Genomic DNA, 23,413 nt, shown 5'->3' on the forward strand with positions numbered 1-23,413 from the left:
AGCTTGTCAGGCTAACATTCCTCTTCTGGGTCACCAAAGGCCTGGAAAAAATTATTGTATATTTGTGTATCCCTGCCTCCACATATCAGCAGGACATCTGAACAAAAACTTCGGAAGAGTGTACTGCAGGAAATTCCTCCATGTGGAGGTGTAAGCAACCTTGGAAAACCAAATTGCTGCCCGTAATAGTCCATGGTTTTACAGCAACGTGTGTCCAAAATTTTAATTTCCAGAAAACTGCACATGACTTAGGAAGTTTAACCAGAATGTTAAAAGAGCTCTTCAGAAAAAAATACAACATACAAATTCTTTGCCAACTCTTTGAATGTATTTATTTATGTTTGGATTTGTGTAAGGAAGTCTCATGCTATAATTTTTTATTAAAAACATGTCATTAGAAATAAATAGTACATTTATAGTCATAAATAAACCAGTTTTTAAACACACTAATGCTGGACTTCCTCTTACAAAACTGGAAGTGTATTTCACCATCTAATTTTTTTTGTTTATACCTGATATAAAAGGATAAAGTTCCTGCCTGAAGTTTGTGGTTACTGTGGGTTTCATACCTCCTCAGACTAGGGCTTGTGCCTATTTTCCTAAAAATATTTGTATGGGAAACATACACTTCTATTCTTGCTATTGATTTTGGATGTGGTAAATGAGCACAGAAAGAATATAACGATAATAGCAAAGATTAATATATTTGTTGCTTTTTCCTGCTTGCTTATGGGAATGACTGATTTGTATGAAAAAAGAAATATGCTTATAGAAAGGCTCAATAATACTAGCTGGTTAAAGGAAAAAATAAACTGCTTTAATTCCCCAGAACCTTATTTTCATTAGCTATGTGAAAATACATGGCCTGGTTTCTCAGATACTAGGAAAGCAGAATTCCTCAATGCTGTTCTCCTTTCTTGTTTCTGTTTCCTGCAGATCAAGTTGATGATACTCAAATGTCACACGGTTGATGTGTTTGCCGCTGGAGACCATTCGCAGCACGGTGTTGTCACAGCCAATCTTCATTTGGGCTAATTAGGGAAGCGAGATATAAAGGAGATATAAAGATACACTTACATGAGAGAGAGCGCAGGAAAAGAGATCTATAAATTGGGAATTATAAAGCACTGATGCATGCAATTTCAGAAATACAGCAAATTTGTGTGTAGTAATGACCTGCCAGTCGTGATATTGCTGATTAATTTTTGTATTTGTTAGTTCTGCTTTACAGTGCTTGGGTTTTTAGTAAAGCACTGTAACCTTCACTCGTGCAAATGCCTCTCCACATCTATGTGCTACTGTTAGACGCCATGAGTGATGGGTAAGGATAACAGCACTCTATCCCAGGGATAACCAAAATTAGCAATATTGAAATGTTTCCCGTTAGAGGGATGAGTGTATTTGTTCATAAGGATGTTCTTCACACTAACAAAGGCATGTGAGGGTCCCATCAAGACAAACTCAAATGGAAGTGCCCAGTATATTGTCTCTGAGAGAAAACAAGTATCACTAAGCACTGCTTTAGATGAGCCATTTGAGTAGGGGCTTGGCAAAGCCTCTTTCATTTGGGGAACTTGGAGCTCTTTCCTCATGGCTGGAGAAATCTGGTGTGTCATTGAAAAAACAGGGGCTCTTGAGATGGAATTTCATTTCCTTCACAAAACATTTTAATCTCATCTCAGTGCTCAGCATTTGATCAGCACCAGCACTTGCCAGTTAAGTCTTTGAACAGTGCCTGGACTGTTAAGTTGTAGTGTGATGAAAGGCAAGGGAGACCACAGGGGTGAAGTACCAGACATGTTCCTGCTTTCTAACTCTCTGTAAATGCCACTTGTCTGGTGCCCCACTGATACTCCTGAGGTATGACAGGTGTGCCACAGGGGTTTGTCTATCACATCACTGCCACACTTTGTAGTCTGCTGTTGAATATTATAGAAACTAGGAATTCTTATTTTCATGGGGAGAAGTCACTGACCTGTCATGATAGTGAAACAGATTAAGAGACCATACAGGGTTCAAAGCAGAGAATGAGAGCTCTAAGGCTTTAGGGGTATATGTTACACCTGTAGCAGAAAACAAGGCTCTGGAAACACTGAGTAAGTGAGAGAAAAGCTCCTTAAATGAGAATGTAACCACTCTTCCCTCCTTTGCTGTGAATTTCCAGACTCATTTATGTGCTGACATTCTAATAATCATATTTGTCGTAGGAGAAGCATTTTTAAAATATGTATAATTTAACCTTATAATCATTACAGCAGGGCAAGGTGGTCATGGTAACACACAGCCAAACCACAGATTTGAATAGCTTTAGGTCACATGTTCCTACCAGTCTAGCAGGAAATCCAGGTTGCAGGATTGGGATGGGGGGTGGGGTGGGTGTCTGCATATCTTATTCTGGTTAATTATTTTATCATGTGGAGTTCTTACCAGACCCATGAAAGGAGTGACAGAGGTCAGCTAGTGGAAACATCTTGGATGGGTCTAAGCCAGCTCCTCCTAGAAGCTCTACAAAATCTCCCACTCCTGCACAGCCTACTGATGGTTTCTAAAAAGGCAAAGGCTAAAAGTTATTTATCATTTTTCTTCAAAATGTAGCAATTCTCTAGACATGATTGCAGCCAACAGTAGGTTATAGAAATCTCCTTTGCTCAAACCTGTGTGAAATCAGTTTCTCATCCTGAGCAATACTCTTTTGATTTGACATTAGTAAGTTAATTTCCTTAATTAATTCCAAAGAAAGACCTAAGTAGGCTCTCAAAATTACTGACGAGTAGTTAAGGTGGTAATTCAACTGCTTTTAGTGCAGATAAGCAATCTGATTCCGGATGTAATCAAATTAATGCAGTTAAGGGCTGGACGCGAACACACATTCAGCAGGCAGACAGGAACTTCAGTTCCACTACGCCATACTCTTTCCTGAGCAATAAGTCTTCTAAAATGCACCATTGTGGCAAAGGTTAATTAAAGTAGGAATTAACCAAATGGGTAGTTTTGCATGAAAACAGGAGCTCACTGTATATTGGACCCACAAGTACATGGACACCTTGAGCACCTTTGGGCTGTCACCTGCTATTTAGATGCCTGATTTCTTTACCTTCCTTTGCAGTTGTCCCATTTCTGCCCTTCTCTGAATAATTCAACTAATTCTCTTGCCCATCTCTCAAAGCCCAGTTTGCTCATACATTGGCAGTCCCCATGAAGGACCTAGGCTGCCAGACTCACTGGCAGGACAAAACAAACCTTCTTGCTCTATTCTTCTGGATATTTTGGAATTGGCACATTCTTAGACCTCCCAGGCACATAGTATCACCAGCAGCTCTTGTCCTCTCCTCTGTATTCTTCACCAAGAACCAAATGTTGTGGCTGAACCCCAGGTCAGAGCAAATGGAGCAGAGGATGCTCAGCATGCTGAGCAGACAGTCAGTTCTGAGCACGTTTGTATTTCCTCCATGCTAATACCTTACTATCTAATTTGTGTCTCCTTTCTCTCTTTAGAGCAGTTGCTGCTTTCATTAGTTTAAATACAGACACACTCCTTTCTTTATAATGAAATTCTTACCCTTTGTTAGGTAAGCAGTAGTTACATGCACTAATGGTACTTTGCATAATTTGTTTGCCACTGCAAGATTACAGAGACAATAGAGACAGAGACAGACCCAGCTCTCCTCTCTGGGGGAAACCAGAACCCTCAGCGCGCATCCAAGTGGTCTGGAGCACACATGCCTTAGGAACCAGTGCCACAGGCTATTCCTGCTTAACGCCCTCCCTCTCCTGCGCCCAGAAGATTGCACATGGTAGTAACTTATTAGGAAATAAAGAACTCACCTTTAAAAAGAGGCCATTTAAATGTCCTAGGATAAGATCAGATATTTTTATCACAACTGGGTAGATTATTGAGAAGCTGCAGTTTCTATGCTGGTGAGGAATGACCATGGTAAACCTTCCTGAAGGAGTCTGAGAGATGACGTTGCAAGCTGGGACACAGAAGAAGGTACAAGAGTTACACTGAGTGCAGCAAAATGATGTACTTACAGTACCAAAAAAACAGAGGTGATTTAATTACTAAGAGTTACAACCAAGTACTGAAAAATATGCATATAGCATTTTATGGGGTTCTTGCATAAAATTTGTTCCTTAAAACTTCCCATTTTTTACTCTGTAACATGAAGTCTGACAGAACTTGACGGTGAAGCAATCAATGGGAGAGCTCACACCCCAAATCCATACGTCAGGGGCTCGTGCTGTCAAGGGCTCATACAGTTTGCCAGTTTGAAGGAGGCTAAATGTGGGTGGAGGGCTTTGTTTAGCTTTGACAGGTTATTGCCTGATATTGTCAGCAACCCCCTAACTCCAATTCAGCTCCTCTTAACTGGAGCTCCTTACCCTGCAAAATACATCATTGAAACGAGAGTGTAACTTTATCTTTAGGTTCAAACTTAATAAGGGAGTAACTTATCATCTATGTATGTAGCCCAAGGGATCCTTGACACAGACCTGAGGGCCTGCAGCTGCTTTAGCAGGACAGTCAAGGACACCAGCCACTGCACAATAATCATATCCACCAGACTGGGGACCCAGCTTGCAGGCTCATGTCTGAATAACCTGGATTAAGGACAGGGCAGACATGCTGTCACCTTTTGTCTTTTTTTGGTTTTTTTTGTCGCTTTGCATAGTAAGGCAAATAAATCAGACTAGTCTGAACAATTATCGTTAAATGTCCTGTCTCCTCTTGAAAAAACAATGCACGTGAAGCACCGGAATAGGTTGCCCAGACAAGTTGTGGGTGTCCCACTGCTGGAGGAGTTAAAGGCCAGGTTGGATGCAGCCCTGGACAACCTGGTCTAGGGGGTGGCATCTCTGGCCATGGTTGTAACAAGATGATCTTTGAGGTCTCTTTCAACCCAAGCCATTCTATTATTCTATGATTATTTGTGCCTTGTCAGCTCACAGGCTTGTGGAACATGAAAATAAATCCTTGTGATCATATATCACTCATAACTATCACATAATTATTTGATACATTGTTTTTACTGTTGACCTTTTTCAAATATTTTTACTGTGCTGTTCACCCAGATCTAGAAATTGCTTAACTGTCTAAATTAATACTATTTGTTCTACCCAAATGTATTGGAACATGTCAATATTAGATTGGGAGAGGTCTTATTTGAAAGAAACAGCCTTATGGTCCTGTATATCGAAGCCATGCCTTTGTTATCTCTTAAGCTTTTTTTCTTTTTCTTGCGACACACACTGAGCCTGAGTCAAATCTGCAGGTATATGTGGCTCTGCTGGGCTTAATGGAGCTGTGTTAGTGTAGATAATGACAGTGAGAGAATTCAGTGCAAACCAACACATTCATTTTGCTTCCAGCCCCATGCAAGCCCCTTTGATGATATAAAATTCAGACTTACGAAAGAGATTGGTATTTTTCTTGATTGTGACAGTAAATCCATTGCCTGGCTGATGAATCCTGAAGAAGATCATTGCTACGTTCTGTGATGACCTGATGCTCCGCTGAATGTTTCCACTTTCACAAAAGTCTACATATCTTTGAGAAGCAGTGAGGGGATGGTCCAAGGAACTTGGAAATTTCTCTCCTTTGAGTATCCAGCCATCAAATACCTACAGGGATTCAATAATTGAAAACGATGCTTTTGCTTATTGCTCTGTTAGCAGAGGATAAAAACATTAAGTATGACAGACACTTTTATTTTGACACCAAGATAGCCTCTTCAAAGCCACCAGCTGAAAACAAAAAGTCTTTGTATTTATTGATTTTCTAGTATTTAACTAATTATTCATGCTTCAATTGGTATTTAGGAAAGGGATACATAAAACTTTTAATGCTGTCTTTATTTCCTTCAAGTAACAATTTTAGTTATCTTTTTTTTCAGGGAAGTATCTCTTCTTGCTTCAGCATCATCACATTTTTTTATTTTTTACTATTGCAATTTCATTGTTACTATGAAAAGTGTTTGACGAGCTTGATTTGGAAGCCACAAGAAATATGAGCACTGTGAGCACTGTGAGCATTATATCTACTGATCTGGCCTGTAATTTTCCACAATCCGTGTTTGACAGCTTGTCATTAATGGTCCCAGGGGCCTTCCAGAGGTATCAGAGTACAATAAAACCTTGCAGAGGAATTATTGGCAGAGGTATTGTTCTTATCTGCATCTGCTCTTTCACTTCATGCTAACCACTAGAAAGCAGAACAAATGCTGCATACTTGGCTGGATGCTCAGCATTGACCTCTACAAATCTTTCCTTCACAACAAAACAGTAGCAATTTCCCCTCACCATGCTCAGAGAAAGGTGTAGAAATATGTCTTAGCTCTAGCATAGTTACACAGTTGCCTGCCTTGCTGTTTCAATTTCCTCCTAGCTGCACTCACATGGTAATTCCTTCTATGTGCTAGTCAACAGTTCCAAAACTCAAGAACAGGATTCTGCCATTGCTTCAGTCAGTAATCCTAGTGTGAGTATGTGGGACTTCCTGATGAAAAAACATCAGGATCGGTCTCTGAATTTGCCAGCACTGCAAATTTCTGAAGTAAAGAAGTGCAGGTGCTCAAATTACACCAGACATAAGCTGCCTGTATAAATACAGAAACTTGGGACACCATGGCCAAAGAAAGTGACACTATCTTTGACACTCAATATAGTGTCAAAGATCTCGGCATTTTTTTAGCCTCCATGAGAGATCGTAAGTCTGGGTACAAAAGCCTTGGACCCACAAGAGGCTGAAGTCAACCTTCCTGTAGCCATGTGGGGAGAGGAGCAGGATTTCCCAGGGTAAAGTGAGCAGGGGAACAGTACCTTTCCAAGAGCAGAAGACAAGTAAAGGGCTAAAGGGAAGCTTTCCTCCTCCTCCTCCCCACTCTGGAGCTTAGCTCACCACTAGATGGGATGGGGTCTATGCTGTACCTGGCCACGGCAGAGCAAAGGGCAAAGTGCAAGGCGAGGGGAGCAGCTGGGGACCATTGAGCCTTCCCTTCTCTCACAGACTGAGTTCAGATCTTGGACAACACTCCCGCATGCCAGAAAAATGGGCTGGTAAAGTTTTTTGATACTCTGAGTCATGGGCCTCTTTCTGTTTAGAGTACAGGTCCTGAAAAGCTCTAGCAGGTGAATTTTAAAGCCTGCAATGATCCACTCACTAATAATCTGATGCTAAGTGACCTGTGAGCAGAGGTTCCAGAGCAGTAAGGGCTGTTCAGAGAACTGTATCATTATCTGCAGGGCTTCTGTGATTCACAGTGCAGTGAGAAAACTCTCCTAATAGGGCTGGCAGGCTTGGCTCGTACTGATCAAACCTTTCAGCCGATCTGCCATGTATGGACACTTAGGAGAGGTTCTTAAGGAAAAGTTCAGAAGAGCTGGTGCTGCAGTTTGGAGAGCTATCCTCATCCTGCATCTGACTTGGCTTTAGAGGGATGGTGATGAGAGGACACATATTCTGAGTGGCTCAGGGAGGGGAAGGAGCCATCCCAGAGATGGCTGCTTTATGGCAGCCTGTTCTGCACACACAAACACACATACACACACACACACACACACGTATACATACATATTTGCCTGCCCCTTGCGCACAGCAAGCTCCTCACGAGCCAGATGATAGCAAGGAAGAGGAAGCACAGTGAGACTTGCAGATTCTTACCTTCAGGAAGTCACCCCCTTGGCAGTCGATGTTCACAAAGTCGTACTCTACTGTGATGAGCTCCTCGGGCTCCCCGATGAAGAAGGTTGCACAGTGCAGCTGTGGTTGGTCTGCGGTGAAGGTGAACTGCCCCTCTATACTGAGCATGTCAATGCACCCTGGAGAAGCAGGGACATGGGGCTGCTGCCTCTGCCTGCTCCGGAGGGAGACTCAGTGACAGCTCCCACAGTTCAGGGAAGGAGAGGGATAGCCGAGACCCCCCTACACTGAGACCTAGCTGGCAGTGAGGATAGGGAGAGCCAGCTGAAACAATTAGGACCCTGCCCAGCATCAGAGGATAAATAGTAACTTGCATGTGTGAGCACAAGTGTGTGACAGCAGGATGAAGGGGGGGTGGCATGTCAAAGCATCTCTGAGCAGAAAACTGTGTGTGTATGCGCACAAGTGCACAAACACTCTATTCCTTCAGATTTCTCACTTATCACAGCTGTTACATCTGCCCCATCCCTTGGCAATGTGACTCTGCCCAGGGACATGGATGTAGAATCCCCATCCATCTCCCATTATTTGGGACCATTAACTGTGAGCCTCAACCCTCTGCCTCAACCACAGGTTTTCTGAGATTTTAACACTTTGTCCTTCTTTCCCCTGGCCTTGCAAAAAGCTCCTGCACCTTTGTCACTCCCAATTAGCCCCCTTCCCCTCCCTGAGTCCTGAGGTCCCTCCAGGACTCTCCTACCCACCAATGGTTCCTACTAGAGCATCAAGAAAACTCACGGAGTGACCGTCGGTAGATCTGTCCTGCAGACAGCTCTCGCTTCAGATCTTCACTGAGGAGTAGGAAGGGCTCATCTTCACCACCATCCCTCACCTGGTGAAAGATGGAGGGCAAAAAGAGTATGGGGCAAAGTGAAATGCAGCCCCCTCCCTGCACCTTTGAAGAACAGGCACAGCACATTAAATCCCTTCTCCAGAAGCAGTGCTGCTGTGGAAGACCTCAGTCAGAAAGCTGCCAAGCTGCAGCAGAGGAGAAATAAACCTGGCACCTTAGAGGTGAGCCCAGCAGCTAAGTGCACAGTGAATCTCTTAAATCCTCAGCAAAAATGCTGATGATAAACAAATGGAGAGGGAGTGCAGGACACATGGGACTGTTGCATTAAATGTTACCCAGGTGTAGGTTTAATGCAGGAGAGGTGGGATTAGGAGGGGAGAGAGAAAAAATCACAATGCTTGAAAGCCAAGAGTACAAGTTAGAAGACAGCAGTTAAAAGCACAGAAAGGTGTTTTAGTCATCAGCTGTATCGCTCACCTCTAGGTATCTGGTTTCCCCCTTGGAGGCTGCCAGGAAGATGAGAACGAGGTGGCACTGAAACTGGAAAGCAGACGGCATGCTGACACCTCTTCTGGCGGCCCTCCCTCTCTCCGTGGCCAAATTTCTCCCTGTTTGTGCCGGTAGGCAGGAGCCGCTGGGGTGTCTTGGAGTGACTCTTTTTATAGAGCTGTTGGGAGGGGAGGCACTTGGTCCCTGTACTGATAGGGTAACCCATGGTAACTGAATTCCTCCTGCAGTGACACAGTACGTGGGCATGACGAGGGTCCAAATCGCAGCCACAAATTTTCAAGCCAGTCAAATTCCCCTCTCTGACAGATGTCTTTTCTACTATACTGTCTGGTGGAGCTGAAAAGCTCTTCAGAAGAGAGCCCATCCCCGGGCAGACGGGGACTCATGCAGTGTGTTTATTTGCAGTTACTCCAAAGTGATGAATGAGGAGCATTCTTCCCTTCTTCTATTCTCCTGCTTCCCAGTTCCAGGGCATTTCAGACCTGCAGGGCTCCTTGTCTCCCTCCTGCTGCTCCATGACATGCAGCTCTCTGCAGCCCCCACGTCAGGTGCTTCCCACTGGCCAGGCCTGGGTGGGCACCCCTGCATCCCAGGCAGGTTTGCAGCCTGGGCCAGCATCCCTCCAGGGCTCTGCAGCAAGTAGACAAGCAAAAACAGACAGCTGTCTTGGTCAGAGATGGCTTTCATACAGAAATTAGGAAAACTTGGGGCTCCCAAGGGCATATTTGCCACAGAACACCTGATACTGCTTCAGCCCTGATCCTCAAGGGAAACCTTAGAAAGACCTTTAAATGATGAATCTGGAAGTCAAAACTTGTAACCCTGCAGAGTACTAAAGATCAGGAACTCAGCAGAGGTAGTACATGTACAGTATATTCTTGTTTTCCTCTCATCAGGATGAACCATCTCTGAACCAACACTCTGTAGAGGGTAATAACTTTTTCCCACCTTAGGCTTCTGGCTAATATCTCTTTCTAATCTGTGATTCTGTGTCAAATTGTCACTTTGGTTCACCAAAACTTAGAAATAATACAAGCCAGACTTGCAAAGTCCAAAGTTTCTTGCTCCTGATTTCATTGTGACAACTTATGGACAGAAAAATTTGCTTGCTGTTTCACCCAATTTGTTGGTTGAAAAATAACTAAATAAATACTATTCTGTCTACACACCCATGGCTCTGAACTTATTATGCTGTAATTCTTATCTTATGGATTACTTTAATGTAAACTATAATACTCTTGCATATCTGCATGAAACTTCTGTGAAATTGCTGTATCTGTGTGGGTTTCAAGAGCATAAAAATCATTAAGAAAATGGAAAACATTATTTTTGAACTTTGGTATCAGGTTGCATTCAAAGGTTGGTAACACTGTATTGGGTAACTGAGTAGTTAATTACCCCACGAACCAAGACTGAATCCATTTATTTTCATGTGCTTACCTTGAATTGTTTAAATACTGTCATTTTATGCAAGGATTATCAGAAGGGAGTTTGGAATCTGAAATCCATTCAAGTTCCTTGGGAATGACAAGTTTAGTTGGAAAACTGCATGGTTTAGTCCCAGTTTGCATTAGAGACAGCTGGGTGGTTAATTAGGGAGTTGTGAGGTGCCCTGGAGACCATCAGGATCCTGTGGGGCCAGAAGGGGCTGCAGGGGAGCCCAGGCTTACTTTTCTTATGTTCACTCTCTGTAAAGACGAATAAGGTTAGAATTACTGCTTGACCCCTCCACTCCCCGTCTTCAAGGCATTTTGCAGAATCCAGTCCCAATTCTAGCTGGGGTGTCCCAGTCTGCCCTGCTAGTCCCCAGCCTAGATCTCAGATACTGAGTGTTGAGGAATACATTCAGCTCGGTGTGCAGCTGTGGTGTGAGCTGCAAGTTGAGCTCTGGGGGGCAGAGCCTGAGCCTGAGGGAAGAAGCCGTGAACTGCCAATACTTTGAATTCCAAAAGGCCCAGGGACCTGTGGCACCAACCAGGTGACCAAACACTTGGAGACACAGCAGGAGCCAAGGACTCAGCTGAAAGATCGCAGACTTTGAGGTGCATAGACTGTGAGAGTATAAAAGCCCAGGGGTTCCTTTGTTCAAGGTCCCTCCTCAGAGGCACCATCTCAAGCTTTTTGGGAGGGTGCTGCACCATGATAAAATTACTTAAAGAAACCAGAGGTCTGAGACTCTGCAATAGGAAACCTGAGGTCAAGCTGGTAAGGAAACCTGGTCTGACTGTGTGAATGTGGGGTGTGTAGGGAGTCAAATGGGAACCCATCAGCTCACTGGAGCAGCCTGCTGTGAAGGGCTTCGGTCACAGGAGTTAAAAGTCTCTGATGGTGGGAGTGTGACTTCCAGAATGCCTCCTGAATGGTCAGACAGGAAAGTTTTCTTAATGTGAGTCCTTGAAAATCTTCAGTAAAGGAGAGAGAGATTGATTTGTGTGAATTTGACCAGTTACTGAAGATTTGGTTAAATTCAGCTCCAAAAATGAGTGAAGGACATGTGCCACTGTAGCTAAATCAATATGACAAATGTGAGGTGAAACATACCAGCAGTGATGACAGTGTATTTTAAATTCTTACCTATGAATAACTGAGGCCTGGGCTTAGCAGGACATTCACTGACTGTGGTGCCCAGATAAGCAGAAAGCCCTCGGCAAGATGAGGGGACAGGACTGTTCTTCTGTAATGAACAAAGTGGTAAGAGGGAAGATAGGAGACACTTTCACGTCTGTTGTAATTTATTACTCACACAGGACCTATGGTGACTTTAAAATTCCTGTGCAAACACCTGTAGGAGCTTGAGTGTACAAATATTCTGTATAATATCAGTGCAAAAGCTAAACTTAAACACCCCTTGCTGTTGATATGGAGCATATCATATGGAACAGAGGTGCTAAGGTGTTTTTTCCATTTTGTTTTTCAGCTCTAGGCTCAGCAGGAGCTGACAAAGCACTATGACATTCTGCCCAGCCTTGTCGCAAAGTCTCCAAGTGCCTGGGATAATGCCCTTTGTCCTCAAACACAGGGCTGTCCTCAGCCCCCAAACTTGTATGCTTCCCTTTGTGCAGCTCTGATGCCAGAGGAAGGCAAGTATTGGGGATGGGGATAGGAAGTCACACGCAGAGAGGTGCAGCTGCTGCTGCTGCTGGCAGGAGCTCTGCCCTGCAGTGCCTCTGTACCTGATTCAGGCAAAGAGATCCCAAAAGGGACCAGTCCAAGGGGAAAGATGGGATTCATCCCCCAACCCTACATGCCAGATGTCAGAGGATGAGAGAGAATGGAAGGCCATCTTCTCAACTCTTCTGCCTCCTCACAGGGTATCACAGGTCCCCTTTGCCTCTATCCTCCCTTTGCCTGCTAAAGCGCTGCTTTTGTTAAAACCAATGGTGGAAACTGAGCTCTTCAAGAGATGAGAACACAGATAACAAAGTGAAGAAAAAATCATTTTATAAAGGGTTCAAAACATCCCTGCAGCATTTCGGAAGGGAAAAGCACCTTCAGTGTGATACAAACCCCTGAGCGAATGAGGAGAGCATCATTTTTATTTCATGGGGTTGAGTCATGTTAAAACTCTGTAGAACAATTTTTTTGGTTAATAACAAGTTATTTAACACAGTAAAATGCATTCCCAGTCACACCCTGCCACAAGCTAGATAATCCAGTTGCTCTCACGCTCTGACACCTTGATCTGCTAACTGTAACTCACCCTGGGAGCAGCCCCTTTCCCTGGCAGAAGTGATGGGATGGCATTGCGCAGGTGAGAGGCTGGGCTGAGTGCAGGGTGTCACATACCAAGTTCTGCTGGAGATCAGGATGGTGTTGCTGGGGTACCCCAGGCTTTGCAGAGCCTCAGGTTGTTAAACCAGTATTTTGGGTGGGTTTTTTATGCCATTCAACTACATGCTTTGGAGGACTGGCCTGCCCCACAGTGGAAATCATCCTTGTGCTCAAAGCATGTGAGTGTCTTGTTAGCTACTATAGCAGAGAAGAGATCGCAGATGTGGTAAGAGGTGGAGAAAATAAAGTTGAATAAAGACACTACAGAAATAAAGTCCATTTTACCCTCCCCCATGGTGACTGAGTAATGTTCTGTGCTATAATACAGGTGGTAAATGCAGTTTCTCCTCCTAAAAGGTAAAGTAGTTGCTACAGGAAGAATGTGGATGATACGCTTGATACTGAGATTTCTTAGTGAGAAGTGCTTGAGCTACAGACACTTCTTAGGGATCCCTCCCTGAAGTAAAGAGGGGCCAGGTGTTATGAACCCTTTCTGCTCTCCAAAAGTGTTCCTTGGGTCCCCAGCTCAGTAACACAGCACTCTTCACTCCTCAGCTGCAACCTGACTGCTGGCATAGCAGCTGTAGCAGACCAAACCTCTCTCTAACACTGGAATCTTAAACATGAGTTAATGTTTCCTGTATAGACACAATCCCAAACAAGCTCTGGCTCCACTCCACAGGGATCAGCCTGGCTGCTGCATGTCCCACAGGGCTCTTCTGCTTGTCTGTGACTTGTGGTTTCTTGAACTGAGAGGAACAGCAGTGAGACTGCAGTGTGAGTGCTCCAGTAAAGAGGATTTCTCCTGCATTGGGCACTCCATCCTTGCAGTTCATGCTGATTTCTCACTACTGCTCAGTGTGGGCTGAAGCGATGCCACGTGGGGTGATACACAATATGAGACATCTGAACTTTAAACTTCGTATCGTTTATTGCCCTTGTGCTCTTTCTCACTGTAACTCATAATTCATTCAGGGACTAGCTTTTCATTTCCCTCATGGTGTCTCGGAGATGTAGTACTGGTCAGTCCTTGCTTTTTATCATGCAGCTGCAGGTCTCACACCAATGTCTGTGTCTTTGAAGAGTAGGGGATTGCTACACATTATTTGTAGTTTATTATACACATGCAACTGGTTGTAAATCCTTCAGTATATTATTTCTGAACAGTGGGGTCAGTTAGCCTAGATTAAGGTGAGAAAGAAATCTAGTGGCTGTAAGGTGTCACAAATGCTACAGCAAGGGCTAAATTTTTGGTCCCATCTTTGCTAAGTTGCATGTGAGCCATCAGTTACTGCTTTGACATAGCTCCGCAGAGAACACAAAGGGAAGACTGTATGGCAAATCACAGCCCTGAAGGCCATTAGGAAACCATGTCCTTGATACAGTCTCGCATAAGATTTCACTTCAAAAACTGTCTGTGCCAAAGCCGAGCACACAAGGAGCCTCTGCTTCTGGTCCAGTTCCCTCATACCAAAAGTCACTGCAGAAAACACTGGAGTAACTAAATCCATACTCAGTATTTGCAAACCATTAGTGAGTACTTCATGTCAGACCTGAGGAACTTATCAGCCAAACCCTGTAGTATCTATCAGGTGTTCTCTCCAGTAAGAAGTTACATCATGCTTCACGTTATCATTCTTGATAAGGGCAAATTGTCAAGACACCCAGCACATCCACTCACCATTGTATTGCATTGCAATGGTCACTGCCCTGCCCAGGACCGGGCCAGGAGGCAACCCAGAATGGAGACCCAGAAAAATAAACGTGGAGTTCATTAACAGATCCAAAGCCCTCGTTGTCTACAGGGCCTGAAGTGACTGCCCGATCACTCAGGATGGTAACTGTGGCTGTGGTCATGACTGACTACATTTGGGGACCATTTTCAAGGCTGTATGAGAAATGAGTTTGCTTGTTGCCATGGCAGTTATCAATGGATAACCACCTATTCTACAAAATGCATCAGCAAACTACTGGAAACTCCATTTAAGCACCTGGACTATGGACATATAATAGGAAAGGTAGAATTCAATGTCAATAAAGTAAGGAAATCGGCCCTGTCAATGACTTGATATGTCCTTTTTGCAAAGAACCCAGTCAGAGTTGCAATGACAGCTGAAGGAGAGCATTCCCAGCAGCAGAAGCATCAAGTCTGAGATCACAGTTTGTGCTTCATTCCTTTACTCTTGTGTTGGTTTCAGTGTCAGGCAGGTGTCCCAACAGTCTGTGATCCAGCCTAGCCCAGGACTCCTCCCTCTGCAGTCATCTCCATCTGTGAGCACCTCTATCACTGACTTCTGGTACTACCTGTCTGCCTCAGCTCTGTGCTGGGTATAACAAGCCTCTTCCAAGACTCACCATACATCTCTGTGTAACACCACTTCCATTACTTCTGTGTGTCTAAACTGGCTTTAAATAGAGCTGAACTTTCCATAAGGTGAAGTAAGCGTAGCTTGTTAACTCTGGGCAGTTTGACACAAGAGATGTGTGATTTGTCATGTTGAGTGGTTTAGAAGGATGACAAATGCATGTGATTTATGAACTGAAAGCCTATCAGCAGCATGCAGGCTTGATGATAAGTGTTGCATTACCTCTATTTATGGCATCGACTAAGAGCAAAGATTGTGAAACTTGCAGTTTAGCGGGTTACAAATAATCGAGTAAACATTATATTCAGACACTGAGATTACCCTGAGGGCAGTTATCACTACCAGCTCTGCCTGTGACTCAACCCAGCATATACACAAAGCTGTCAAGGCCAAGAAGTGGGAGAAAAGTTTTTTCCCAGGAAAGAGAGAAGGGATATGGGAGGAGGAAACCAGTGAAGGTACGTGCCATTACTGTGATGTTAGGAGAGGTGCTGGACATTTGCTGAGGTTTTTAATTTTTGCCTGGACCCACATACTCTGTGGGTGCTCCAATAGCACCTCTGTTCTTGAGGGCTGGTGTAAGAAGACGTCGACACCAAAGCCACATGCAGGTGTCAGTATAGCTCCCAGGCAGCCTCTTCGGTTCATGTCTATGAATCCAAGTGTTTGCCTTTGCCAGCTGCAGCAGCTTCTCTGAAAAATCCCAGTGGTCTTGCAGAACATGACAGTCTTGCAGAACAACAGTTTCCTTTCCAAAACATGGTAAAGTTATTGAGGCTTACTTTGCTTGGAGGTGTAACCCTTGTGGCTCAGGTCAGTCCCATGCCAGATCTGCAGAGGACACGATACTGCAGCCTCCCCCACAGCTGCAATGTTCTCCCAGTGACCCTCCCCACGCAATAGCTCCTTTTCCTCCTCTCCCAAATTTCCTGTTCAACTCAGGGTTACTAGAACATTTGTCACTTTATTTTCAATGCTGAGGTTTATTTTGCAGAATGTAATTTCAAATGCATTGAGAAATCTTAGTCACATTCCAAATTTTGTTTAATCTGTGAATTACAAACTTTATCTTTGACAAAGCAGCACCACTTTCATAAGTGATATTTTGAAGCTGTTTTTCTTATCCAAGAAGGATAAGTATTTCTCAGCTGAAGTGAATCTCCTTGACTGAGCCTTTCTCATCCGGGAAAAAGCTGTAATTCAACACAATTGTCTCTGGTAGTGTCACAGTAATGGACTCACTTCAGAAACACTGTGGAGTGTCACACAATGCAACTAGTCAATATGAGTCAGATAAGAGATGTCAGCATACCCAGCATAATAGTATATTTATCCTGTCAACTCCTCCCTCCATATTTTTCGCATGTATGTGATTCCTTACCCGTTATCCTTAGTACTGCACAGGCTGCAGTGCGAATTTGATCAATTACACTCCAAATGCTTTTAGGTGGAAGTACAGTGTAAAAATCATGTATGTTGAAGGACCTTGAGATCACCTTGTCACGATTTTTCAACTTCCTGAAGTATAAATGCAGCTAAACCTTTGATAGCAATGTCAGAGACCATCTTTACCTTGGGTGCACTAATGGGCTTTTTAATTTCAAACAGAAACTGTACTTGACTTGCTGAGGGTGATGGTTCTCCTTGTAATACTACTCCTGGGGCACCAAAAATTGAAAAAAAAAATTCCCTGAGGGAAAACTGCAGACTTAGGTCATTAGTGCATGAGTAAAAACAGTTTTACTTTCACCTAGCCAAGGCATCAATAGTTTAATGGGATGGAGGTCTCCAGCCCTGCATCTTGCTCAGCCACAGGGATCTCTTTGCTTCTACCACTTGACATTTCCAGTCAGAGCTGAGGAATTTACATCTTTCTGCAACATTCTCAACTCTTGCCATATTCCAGCTCCCAAAACACAACCTTAATTAATGCTCCATGTGGTTCAGCTGCTTTTCTGCTCTTTGCAACTTTTTCTACACTGAGGTGTTTTTCCTATTGTAACTTTATTCTGTAGTGCTTTTCTGGGTTCATGTAACTGCTGGGAATGTCAAAGCAATATGTGGAGTTTTAAGGCAGAGTCTCCTGATAGATATTTAAAAGCTGTACCATGACAATTTGCTTTGCAACCCATGAAGTCAACCAGGACCTCAGAGAACAGCTTAGCATTTAAAGCAAATACAGGAACATTTCCATTAATTTTCCCCAAATACCTGTGCTCAGAGTAACTACTTCTTCTGTCTTTCTTTTAACTGTCTTGTAGCAACACTGGCAATTTTACAGATATGTCCTTATTTAGCCAGCCAGCTTACAGAAACACAGCTTTCCATTGAAGACTAATTTAAAGTCTCAAGAACATGTCCTCAGCTGTTACAAAATTATATAAGTGCAATAGGCTCTGTCATTTTACATCAGCTGAGAATCTATTTGCAAGGGCAAAATAAGTAGCTGCAGCTGCAGTTCTCTTCCTTGGGAGTTGCCCCTCATGCACAACGGATTGCAGGTGGGTGAGAGTTGGTATTTAAAAAGGGCAAGTTTCTGTCATTTTTTTTTTTTCTTTAATATTTCTGGTAAAGTCATTCATGTGCTCTCTGATGGCTGCCCAGAGCCTGTAACCCACCATACTCCAGCTCAGAGGAAAGGATGTGGATGGACTTAGTTTGGAAAACAGATTACTAGATAAATAAAACATTCTCTCTCATATCATAATATGTGGAAGAAGAAAGATAAAATTGAAAATGTGACCCCTTTTTTCTTCAAGTAATAGAGTACCATTCAACAGACTTAATTATCCCTAAAGACACATCTAATAATTGTTGGCCTGTCAATCAAAAACCTTATTAGACATGCGCATGACATCACACTACAGTCTAACAAATCTTCCTGCCAGTCAAAAACCTTTATATAGATTAATCTGATTTCAGATACAAGTTTTGTGTTTGACCTTTTACCCAACCTTTTCAAGGCTGTGATTAGAGAGGAGTTGGATCTTTCCTGTGCACTACTGAGCTGGAATGATGGACTCTGAGCTATCCCTGAGAGTTTCCCTCCTGGTCATGTTCTGCTTTATGCTGTAGCATGGAGCCTTGAAAAGGGGTATGCCTTGGGTGGCTGAGTGACCTGGGGTGGAATTGGTGGAAAGCAGTTAATGACACTGCTGGCTACTGGACACACCACCTGTTCTGTTGGGGTCTCCTAGAGTCACTTCTCTTTCCTTCCCACAACCCAGACAAACTTTGTTTCTCACCTTTACAAGCAGGAAGTGGTGTTGTAGGAAAGCAATTATTCCACTGCGCTTGACACCCTCTACACTGCTGAAGACTGGGAAAGGTAGTGCCTTCCTACTGGACGTGGCTGGTAAATCAAAACTTGGATGCACAGCTCCATTACAAACCACTTATCTTGATGGTCATGAGATTGGCAGTTGGATATCGAATCTGAAGAAGTAATAAATTTATTAGCAGATATTGCATCAAGCTTTGTGAACCCAGTTGCACTGGTACTTGTAGTCTTTTTTGAACTGAAATAAAAGCAAATGGCAGGGGCTGAGGCTTTCAAGATAATATAATTTATCTTCTGTAAATCTACTATTTAGATGTCAAGCAAAACAATTTCACAATATATAGAAAAGATCTCGTCTGGCATTGCTGTATTTTTATCGGTCTTTGATGTAACTTGAAAATATTAGGCCGTATTGTGGTGTTCAATTTTTTATAGATTAGACAGACTGATAACACAATGGAAAAAAATGTCTGTAATTAGACATAATTCCTAAAGTGAGGGACTTTGGAGAAAGCCACACAGCAAGCTTTCTTTGCATGTACAACTTTAAAGTGCTTCCTAGATTCGTGAACTACAGGAAGACTTGAAGTCTTGAAGACTTGAAGCAGGGTAAGTGTCAGTAAACAATGAGAAAAAAATTCTGCCTTCATGTCTGAAGGAGACATTTTTCCCTTCTGAGAGAAGCTAAACCTGAAATGCTCACATCTGCAGGACAAAGTGGCCATAGCAAGGTTGGCCTTGCAAGCACCATCTCGCACAGCCAGCATAAGCGGCTTCAATGCAGTTCTCCTTCTTGAGGAGTGCTTACAGAACAGGGGATTACTCACAGTTTTTTTCTGGTTCAGAGGCACTTTGAAAACTTTCAGGTGATCTTCAGGTATGTTTCTTACAAGATATGTCTACTAATGCAACATTAGTTGGCTGCAGTGGGAGAGGAATGAGAGAGGACCATCTATGGGTCAGCCCATAGATACCACTAAAATAGGATGGCAAGTCTTAGCGCAGGACCCCAGTTGTGCCAAGGCTTTTTGGTTTTGAACATTTGAATGTGTTTTTTGCATTTTCTTATTTTTCTGCTTGCTTTCCAGCCTTTGTACAAAAATGTTTCTTCTTTAAAGCTGACAGAGTTTAACATTTGTCCTTGCAGTTAAAACAGTAACAAGAAAAACCTAACCAGCCAAAAAGGGTGATTTATGAGGTTTTATAAAACTTTGTTAGAACAAAGATAATTTGAGTCATTCTCCTCTGATTCACCCACAGCTCATGTACAAGCAAGCCCCTTTCACAGAGGATTTAGGATGCACACAATTCCTAGTAAATTCAGCTGATGAGATGGCTCCACTGAGCCTCTCCATCATGGCAGTGACTCTTGCTGCCTGACCCCAGGACAAATAGCTGATGCCAGCTGTGACCTAGCATAATTCTGCTCTGCATATGGGCTGCTACATGTCCACGAGCTCATCAGGGATGAGTAGAGGGTTTATGAATGTTTGGGAGCCTTTTTCCAAAAAGCATCTTGCTCAAAAGTCATAAAGAAGAAATTGGTAGGACCAATTAAAGCTTTAGGCTGCTCTTCTTTCACTTCCTCTTGGAGGAAGGTGAAAGGCTTGTAGACTAGCAACAGTCTGCAGGACCTATGGGGAATCATGAAAGCAGTCTTATGTTTTCTGGCTGATACTTCTGCCATGCTGGTCCAACACTTGCAGATATATTGATGTGCATGGCATTAAAGGGGACAAAAAGTTGCCCAGTTTTGCCAGTTTTACTTTAATACTTTCTGCTGTGCTGGTCTAGAAGACCTTCTGTGAATCCTATATAACTTTGTCACTGAACAGTTAAAGAGGCAGCACAGGGTGGCTCTGTCATCACTGCCAAATCTGCTTTTTTCCTGGGATGACATAATTTGGTGGTGGCCCCTTTCTTAGGATGATGTCTGCCCCTTGTTTTATTTATTACACCCTATAGAACCCCCTGCTTATAATAAATCACATATTCTTAGTAATATATAATTTCATAAAAATATAGTCTTTACTGAGTAATGTTTGGTGGTCTGGGAAGCAGAAACAAGTGAACTGCATTCCTCAAATGTTGCTTAGCAGGGCACATCTTCACTGGGGGATGATTTTTACTAACCTCTTACACAAACAAAAAATCTTCATTTAATTCAGATGCCTTTTATTATAGTTTGAAGTTACCAACAAAATAACAAAGAAATAAGAGAGCTCTCCATGCAAGAAAAAAAGCCACAACACTCTGCCTGTAAGGATTTGCAGGGCCTTGGAAATATGCTTAATTTAAACAAAAGTCTAGAAGTACTCCTAATTCAACCCAAGAGCAAGTTAACTTTGAAAGGGATTATCTTACTCTCTCTTTCCCTGGCCATGGGGTCCCACTGCCCCTTTTGCACAGTTTCCATGCAGTGGGTTGGATTGGTGTGAGATGAAATCATTATTCCATAAGATCATTCACATTACAGAGCTGTACCCTGGGATTCTGTCATTAAAACCCCCACAAGTGGTCCTCTAAAAGCCCTGCTTTTAACCATGCCAGAGTAGTGAAAGAAGGCATTTACACATTTTCCCCAAAGACCCAGTCCTTCCATCAGTCCTCAGAGCAGTTTGCTGACTAAATCGTCTATGTATTTAAATAATTTATCGTACGAATAAATACATTTATGCTGAGGGAAGAGGTTGACTGCTGGGATGCAGTAATGCCAACACAACAAAATTGAAGCTGGGGAGATGGAGGAAATGAACCTGTAACAATGGCAAGTGGTATCGTCTGCTCAGGCAGCAAGAGACAGCTGTGACCACATCTGAAATGCGAGTGTGGGGACACACTGAGCAACATCTAAAAAGGGCTTGAGAATTAGCAGAGCTGAGCAAAAAAGAAGCTGCTGGTTTTGAGCTGCAAAAATATGGTTGTTATAAAATGACTGAAAATGAAATTGCAAGTTTTATGTGTCATTCCAAATTTTTCCGTTTGGAAAGTCCCGTGCCTTTTACTTTCCACTGGCATTTAAGAAACAGAAGTCTCAACTCCTGCCAAACAATCTGTCACCCTGAGCCCTTGACCTGGGCAACAGATGAAGGCATGTTACAGATGCATGGAGCGCAAAGAGTGAAAATATTAAAAGCCAGATCTCAAGTAATGTAATCTGGCTGTGGTCCAGCTTACACCAGCTGCTGATCAGCTCCATAAAGATCTTACAGCAGTAACAGTTGGGGGAACGGTGGTTTGCACGCGGTGAGCACCCATGAGGGTTACCTAACTAGACATGCTTTGCTTGTATTTGTGGCCAGGAGATTGATTATATAGAGGATTTTTAAAATTCCTCTTTCTTTAGCTGTTCTTCAAAGAAATCATTACATGCCACAGTCAAAGCAGCAACCAGAATGACAAATTCATTAAAATCCAATTCATTGTCATCATTGGAGTCCAGATCTTTCATAATCTTATCGACCAGGAGTGGGTCCTTTTGGCCCTAAAGAGAAAGAAAATTGACTTAGCTGTGCAGATATTGAATGTGTAATTCTGACACACCCAGCAGTACAGCCCACTGCTATGTTATGAGACTTGTGCTATTAAATAAAATGCAGCATCAAATATGCACCTGAACAGTAAAGCAGCATCAGAAACTGAAGACAGTGCAGCTCTTAGAAGGAATACAGGTACTAAATAGGCACTGAAATGAGTCAAACAGATTTTAGGAGATGGTGAGCCTGGATTCCTTTTGACAAAATAGATCTATAATGTGCATTTCTCTATTATCCTTTAACAAAAAGTACTTAGATTTTCAACAAGCTATTCCTAAGTGGTCATTTTATACATCCATTCATCACATTCAGAAGATCTCTTCTTGACAAAAAACACATCCTATTCAGAGGGATTAAGAACATTGAATCTCAGTATAATAAATAATAGCCAAGATTAAAAGAAAATTCAATTCAAGAAAACAGATATAATGTAAAGAAAAATCCTGCTGGTGGTCATAGGGTCCACAATAATTTTTACAATTAAGAGGATACATAAAAACATTATTATTAATGCTTTCAATTCCATAAAAGCATCCATGCTGTGTAATGTAAAACACAAATGTACAAAGAGATATTGAGATCAGCAGCTTATCACTGAAAGGCTTTTCTCAGCATCCCTCTGCAAGGCACACAAGAGGCTGTACTGCGTGGCCGGTGTGCACAAGCTACTTTCCTGCCTCATGAGAACTGGTTGCTGTATTTAATTCTTCAAGGATTTATCTATGCCTTATTATTGAAAATGAAACAAACAAACAAACAAACAAATTAAAGCCTTATTGAGCATTGATTTTGTTGCTGCTTCTAGGCTGGCCTCGCCCTCCTGCTCAAAAGTGCTGAGGAACATGCAGAGCACAGGTACCCACCTCTGCTGCTGGTGGTACATGGCAGGGCACTGGGGCTTGATCACTCTCTGAAAACACACTTCTTAAATGGGACATTTGACCTCATATCCTTCTGTACAGCTCCACAAAGAACTGTCATCTGAGAAGCTGTGGCAGGATGGGCCTTGCAGAAGGAAATGCTATCCCTACCCAAATACTTGGATAGCTGCTTATCCCACCCATGAAACAGTAATCCAGGAGGTTCAGAAGATGCATCTTACTGAAAGGAAGTCAGTGAGCTCACTGGTGAGAAGCTCCTTGAGTTCTCCTTTACTGAGCTTGTATCTGTCTCCTTCTTTGCCAGAGTAGTGATGGAAAATCTTGATCAAGGTGTCCATTGCATCTTTCAGTGGTGTGGTCATAGCAGTGAGTGGGAGAGCTGTGGGGCAAAGATACAGACTCAGTGACATTGCAGAGGAACCAAACCAAGTGCCAGTCTCTGTGAAGAGATGGAGGGCCAGCTAAAGAGAGAAATTGTTACCCAGACTGAAAAGTTGGGCTTTCAGTTGGTCCATCCCCTTATATGCATCTGAGCAAGGATGGACTGTAATAAAATAAAACATTGTCCTGAACTCAC

At 43.0% G+C, this 23,413-nt stretch overlaps 2 protein-coding genes across 2 annotated transcripts; both read right to left on the reverse strand.

The window, feature by feature from the left end:
* Window positions 1-313: 313 nt before the first annotated feature.
* Window positions 314-9,155, reverse strand: CRHBP (corticotropin releasing hormone binding protein). Its single transcript, XM_017808105.1, has 7 exons — window positions 8,970-9,155; window positions 8,438-8,531; window positions 7,661-7,818; window positions 5,412-5,622; window positions 3,826-3,974; window positions 2,428-2,545; window positions 314-1,031 (listed from the first exon to the last, which is right to left on the reverse strand). Exons 1-7 carry the CDS (start codon window positions 9,048-9,050, stop codon window positions 874-876), a joined length of 969 nt encoding a protein of 322 aa, XP_017663594.1. The 5' UTR covers window positions 9,051-9,155; the 3' UTR covers window positions 314-873.
* A 12,501-nt stretch (window positions 9,156-21,656) lies between these two features.
* Window positions 21,657-23,207, reverse strand: S100Z (S100 calcium binding protein Z). The gene is made up of 2 exons (XM_017808109.1): window positions 23,058-23,207; window positions 21,657-21,903 (listed from the first exon to the last, which is right to left on the reverse strand). Exons 1-2 carry the CDS (start codon window positions 23,196-23,198, stop codon window positions 21,745-21,747), a joined length of 300 nt encoding a protein of 99 aa, XP_017663598.1. The 5' UTR covers window positions 23,199-23,207; the 3' UTR covers window positions 21,657-21,744.
* Between the last annotated feature and the right edge of the window lie 206 nt (window positions 23,208-23,413).

This window comes from Lepidothrix coronata, unplaced genomic scaffold (genome assembly GCF_001604755.1).
Source record: "Lepidothrix coronata isolate B3197 unplaced genomic scaffold, Lepidothrix_coronata-1.0 Scaffold22, whole genome shotgun sequence".
Taxonomy (NCBI): Eukaryota; Metazoa; Chordata; class Aves; order Passeriformes; family Pipridae; genus Lepidothrix; species Lepidothrix coronata.